The sequence below is a fragment of the Cornus florida genome, unplaced genomic scaffold (assembly GCF_030987335.1).
Source record: "Cornus florida cultivar Cherokee Brave unplaced genomic scaffold, ASM3098733v1 CherokeeBrave_3.0.0_Hap2_Chr05, whole genome shotgun sequence".
Lineage (NCBI taxonomy): Eukaryota > Viridiplantae > Streptophyta > Magnoliopsida > Cornales > Cornaceae > Cornus > Cornus florida.
The window spans coordinates 104,410,422-104,416,816 of record NW_026775575.1 but is presented as its reverse complement, the minus strand read 5'-3'; the positions used below and the strand labels follow the sequence as shown (position 1 = coordinate 104,416,816).

General features: G+C 34.9%; 1 protein-coding gene across 1 annotated transcript; it reads left to right on the top strand.

Annotated features, from left to right (window-relative positions):
• The first annotated feature begins 411 nt into the window (after positions 1-411).
• On the top strand, positions 412-4,603 carry LOC132308190 (3-oxoacyl-[acyl-carrier-protein] synthase I, chloroplastic-like). The gene is made up of 8 exons (XM_059806210.1): positions 412-1,146; positions 2,046-2,404; positions 2,491-2,922; positions 3,057-3,230; positions 3,343-3,456; positions 3,790-3,891; positions 3,999-4,065; positions 4,313-4,603. Exons 1-8 carry the CDS (start codon positions 990-992, stop codon positions 4,378-4,380), a joined length of 1,473 nt encoding a protein of 490 aa, XP_059662193.1. The 5' UTR covers positions 412-989; the 3' UTR covers positions 4,381-4,603.
• The last annotated feature ends 1,792 nt before the right edge of the window (positions 4,604-6,395 follow it).

Genomic DNA, 6,395 nt, shown 5'->3' with positions numbered 1-6,395 from the left:
ATTTAACGGCTAGCCGTTAAATGCGGTTGTTAGTTTATTCCTCAGGATTGGGTCTTCCATGTTTGGGCCGCTTTTGGGCTTTGTTTCCCTTGTTGGGTTGTATTTGGCTAATTGACCCACCTTTGTAATTATTATTTTATTAATGTCAGTTGTTTAAAATTCAATATATATATATATATATATATGTGCGGTGAGGGTGTTAAAATGAATTGACTATTACTGTACAAATGTCTTGATTTGGTAGTTACAGGTTAGTTGTGAAAAAAATAAAAGAAAAGAAAAAAAAAAATGACAAGGAAATTATTAAAGACGTGTGCTATAATTTTCCAGTTGTTTTTTTTTTTAGCGACTCTAATAACCGCGCTCAACTTGCTCTTTAAAAGTGTCAATTTCAACTATTGTCACATTAGTCAAGCAGGAAAATTTTTCATTATCAAAAGACTATAAAAAGAGAGAAAAAAAGAAAAGAAAAAGAAAAGGGTAATGAACGAAAACGGTCTGTGAGTTTGTGTAGATACATGCATCAAGTATGACAGGCAATGAAGAACAGTTGAGGCATTCAATAGGCAGAGTCTCTCTCATAGAATTGAAGTGTAAGTGGGGGTAGTTAAACCGTAATAGGAATCGTGAACTCTGCTCTGTGTGTTGTTCTGTTTTTCAAAGAAGAAAAATCTGTACCTACCTCTTCATTCACTTCTCTTCTTGTTTTGTACTCATCGCCAATTTTGTTCTCTCCTTACTTAAAACCAAACAAATTATTGGGCGGACTCTCCAACCCAATTCCCATTTCCAGAAAAAACCCAAATTTCTTTGTTAACTCCTTCCACCTTGCATTTGATTTTCTCTCTCTCTCTCTCTCTCTCTCTCTCTCTCTCTCTCTCATCACTGACAACCCAAAGTTCTCTCTCTGTATCTATATCTATCTACCAAGGCATTCTTGTTTCAAAGAAAGCGGGAGAGAGAAAGTAGAGGGAGAGAGAGAGAGAGATATGGCAGGCATTGCTGGTACTTGTTCTTCTTCGAGTTTGATCTTCAGAACAAAAGAATCAGGGACCAGTCTGCTTCAGTACAATGGGCTCAGAGCACTTGAGACCAAGCAAGTGGCTTCAACCGGGTCTAAGACAAATGGGTTCATTTCCGCTTCAGGTTGTGATCATCTTTTCAATTCTTTTAATTTTATTTATTTGAATGCACATTTCTTTCTATTCTTGTCCAATATTTATTTTTTTTGTAATTCTAATTAAACAAATTTAATGTATGTGTTACCATTATTACTTAATTGTTCTTTTAGGTCCAATTCCGATCCCATTGAGTGATGTATCAATTTTATTATTGATGTAATGCTAGAGTTTCTGAAATTCTGAAGCATTGTTTTGAGGATTATTGATTTCTCTGTGTCCTTGGATTTTTCACCCTATTTTCTTATAATTGCAGCAGAATGGACAATTGGAGTTTTTCTTTTCCTCTTATGGAAAATATGTCAATAATCTATTTGATATAACAAAAATAGAATGTTAATATCCCAAATGTGGAATTAGTGTTTGATGAAATGATTGAGAAATGCCCCAAAACAATGTCCTTACTCCTTTTGAACATCTTTTGTCCTTTGTGTTCATTGCACTGAATTTCCAAACCTCTTTGTTATTGGAGTGATTTCTTTATAATTTTTTGTATCCCTATTGCTATCTTCTCATCAAATTTTCCCCATATAAGCCCAAAAGAAGAAAAGAGTGGTTCCAAAATGATTGTTATAGCAGTAATGGTTGATGTTATTGATACCTGACCTCATCCCAACAAATTGTTCATGAAAACTCATTTTTTACATGTTCTTTCTTCATTCATGTCTTATTTGGCAATCACTTACCGCTTGTATTTGCCGTTTAATGTAGCTATGAGGTATAATTCACCTACGCAATTAATTGTTCATTGACATCTTGCAGGGCACAAATCTCAAGTGAAAAACAAAAATGATAGATTCAAATTTCTTTTTTATTTATTTATTTTTTCATTGGTGTTTGAATTCTAACTAAGTTTCGTATTCTCAGCTCCAAAATGGAGAAGAATCAAAGCCGTGGCCACTCCAACAGTTTCAGCTCCCAAGAGAGAGAAAGACCCGAAGAAAAGAATTGTCATAACAGGAATGGGACTTGTTTCAGTTTTTGGCAATGATACTGATACATTCTATAATAAACTTCTTGAAGGAGAGAGTGGAATCAGCCTAATCGACAGGTTTGATGCTTCGAACTTCTCTGTCCGGTTTGGGGGTCAAATTCGTGATTTCTCTTCCAAAGGTTACATTGATGGCAAAAATGATCGCCGCCTTGATGACTGCTGGAGGTACTGTTTGGTTGCTGGAAGGAGGGCCCTTGATGATGCCAGCCTTGGATCCCAAGTCCTTGAAAATGTAAGTCTGATCAAATTACTTTGAAAATACAGTTTACCTATTATATGATCAAAAACTGATAGGAATTTATAATTTACATGTTGCAGATGGACAGAACAAAAATTGGAGTTCTAGTGGGGACTGGTATGGGAGGCTTAACATCTTTCAGCAATGGAGTGGAAGCTCTCATTCAAAAGGGATATAAGAAGATTACTCCATTTTTCATTCCTTATTCCATAACCAATATGGGGTCAGCATTGTTAGCTATAGATACTGGCTTAATGGGGCCCAATTACTCGATCTCAACAGCTTGTGCCACTGCAAATTATTGCTTCTACGCTGCTGCAAATCACATTAGAAGGGGAGAAGCAGACGTTATGGTAGCTGGGGGGACCGAGGCAGCTGTCATGGCTACCGGGGTTGGTGGATTTATAGCTTGTAGGGCCTTATCTCAAAGGAATGATGAACCCCAGAAAGCTTCAAGGCCGTGGGATAAAGATCGTGATGGTTTTGTTATGGGAGAAGGCTCTGGTGTGCTGGTAATCAAAGATGCGGATTAGATTTTGTTTGGTTCTGCTAACTTTATGACTTAGTTTATTATGTTATTCCAGTAACATGTTTCATATATTTAGTTTAAGTTTAATGAATACTTGTTTCGTGCACTTGATAAAAGATTATGGAGAGCTTGGAGCATGCAATGAAAAGAGGAGCCAACATAATTGCAGAGTATTTGGGAGGTGCCGTAACATGTGATGCTCATCACATGACTGATCCTCGATCAGATGGCCTTGGAGTTTCCTCTTGCATAACAAAGAGTTTAGAAGATTCTGGAGTTTCTCCCGAAGAGGTATGAGTGCTCACTCTTAAATCTTGATGCAAAAAGAAGCACAAATCCCATTCACAATGAGATAAATCACATTAGATTATGATATAAACTTCGTTAATTTCATAATCTACAGGTGAATTATGTTAATGCTCATGCAACATCAACCCTCGCTGGAGATTTGGCTGAGGTTAATGCCATCAAGAAGGTCTTTAAGGACACGTCCGAGATGAAGATGAATGGGACTAAGGCAAGAGATCCAAATCCCAGTTGCATATTCACACTGAATAATTGTAATTCTGTGACAATTATTTTATAATGAAATATTGCCAATATTTGCAAAATGTGAACTTGCATTCTCACACTTGACAGCCAAGCATTTGTCAGTATATCAAATTATGCACAGTTCAAACAATTCCAGCATTTTAACCATATTGATTGGCTGTTAAGAAATGGATTACTTGCTGAAAACTAATCATATGTTTAACATTTTATTGTGCAGTGCATAAACGTTCACCTAATCACATGGTAATGTAACAACACAGCTAACTACTGCGAGTTTTTTTCTTTTTTCTTTTTACAGTCAATGATTGGACATGGCCTTGGAGCTGCTGGTGGATTGGAAGCCATTGCAACTATAAAAGCAATCACTACTGGATGGCTACATCCAACCATTAACCAATATGTACTGCACGACAACCCTCATTTCTCCGATTACAATCCATTTAGTTAATTTAATTTGTTTTCTAATGTATTCCATGTCCATACACATTTCTTTCTTTATATTCATAGAATTTGGAGCCTGAAGTAACAATTGATACAGTTCCCAACGTGAAGAAACAGCACGAAGTTAATGTTGGTATGTTCTTAATTCCTCCATTTCTTCCTCTTCTTTGAGCAATGAATGACAATGCAATACATTGTGGTTTGTGCATTTGAATATGCTTTTATATGAAGCTAGGTTTTTCAGCTTTCGTTGAAATTGCTTTATGCAAGATAATTAACAAACTGTACTTGCTTTTGTCAAGAATTCTTGTTGTATCCCAACAAAGAAATAAACATATCCACTTCAGAACTGTCTAATCAAAATTTTCATTTTGCTGCAGGTATCTCTAATTCCTTTGGCTTTGGTGGGCACAATTCGGTGGTTGTTTTCGCTCCTTTCAAGCCCTAAATGAATAGCAAGAAAATTAGTTTCTTTCCTAAACTATTTTCCTTTACATCGGCTGATTTTGGAATCATATGCTTGCCTGTTGCATAATTGGGAGAATTTTAGTTTAAGAATCATCTGTGACGGGATGTAGCCCTTTCACCATTTTCATTTCGTCTCATAATGTGTTTGATGAGATCAAATTAATGGTCTATCAATGAATAAAATGTCTCATGCAATTTTTTCCGATCTTGTTCTTGTCTACACATGACCACCTTTAATTGCTTACAATGCAATCACACAAGTGTTGGCTAGAGAACGAAGTACTGTGAAGTAAAGTGTGATTACTAGAATATATGAACAAAAAAATGTAAATGTGATTCCTAAGATGTGAAAATATCAAAGATCACACCTTTCAGATGGTGCAATTAACATTAAATCAACCTTAAACTTCCTCTCAATTAAGGTCTTTTCATGGGCCAACAACCCAACCCTGCCCAAAGTAAAAGGAGCGGGTCATGTTTTCTGTGACACAGTTTATTAAAAGCGAAAATGCAAGCTTGAAAATATTCTCTTTTTTTTTTTTGGGATTTTTAAGTAGGTTCAACTTTAATTTTATGATTTTGTTTTTGAAAAAACAAATCTATTTCCATTAGTGACTAAACTTCAATATGTTCTTTTCAACACAATTTGAGGCCATTATTTTAGCTGAGTCACTTCCAGTGCAGAGACTATTTACTAGGCTCTAAGACAAAAAGGATACTATAGAAATAGATCAGTTTAATATCAGCACTGGACAGATGTCATGCAATACCAGAGATCATTAGTTTAACAAACCAATTTTGTGACTTTCAGGCCATGAAAATTCATCCACAAATGATTTTGAAGAGTTTTTGCTTCTTTAATTGAGTTAAAGTTGCTTCCCATAGGGTTCTATTTGTAGATACAGATTAATTTAAAGTGAAGCTTTAGTGCTGACACTAATTTTTTTGAACCCACTACCTCAGTGCCGAATACAGTTCTCAGTACGGGTGATTACCACCACGCATTTGGCTAGTTTGATGTTGACTATGGTATTATTATTATTATTATTATTATTATTATTTATTTATTTTTTGTTCGCTCCTGCACCCCATAACACACTCACCAACTTTGTTTTTTGGAGATTTGAATCCTCGTTCTTTCACTTTTAAAATTTAGAAGATACAATGGGGATACGACTCTTCTTCGTGAACTAGTTTAAGCTAGTGCGTGTGTGTGAAAGAACACAATTACCAACTGTACTCCTTGGAGACTTGAATCCTCATCATTCCACTTTAAAAATTGAGAAAAGACAACTAGACTATACAACTCTTTGTGTCGACATTGGATGCTTAGTTACTCTAATGATGTCTTCTTAATTTAGAATCATCGAAACCTAACTTATGTTTATGTCATAAAACTATGAATTATATAATGTCTTCACTGGACCAAACCATGCTATTTTTTAATCCTTTACTTGACCTAATACCCTATACATTTATCATGATCTTAGGCAGGACAAGCATAATGTTGGTTTAGTGCTGGAATATGCCTCTCCAAGATCCTAAGTATTTTGCTAAATGTAGAAACATTTCATATTTTAGGTAGGCTGCTACTTCCAAATTTTTAGGAACAGCTTCACATAGTACATTTCTGAATATTTCTAAAACTTTTAATACTTAAGAAAATGATGTTTAATGTGGATAGTTTGGAAGTATTTTCAATAATTCATATTAAAACCTATGATTTTTCTTTCTAATGTGACATCCTTCTTAATTTGACCTATGGTTAATAAGTTTTCCTCCTAATTAAATTGGTTCAACAAACTAATTATAGTTTATCTTCATCATGTTGGTAGGTAAGCTAACATTAAAACCCCGCAAAATAGTAAAATATTTGGAGAAAATTCAAGGAAAATTTCCCCCTAAGCAAACCGACAATTTATATAATCAAGTAAATTTATTCTCCAAATAAGACAACAATCAAGTGCTTGTTTTAAAATTACATTGAATTTAAAT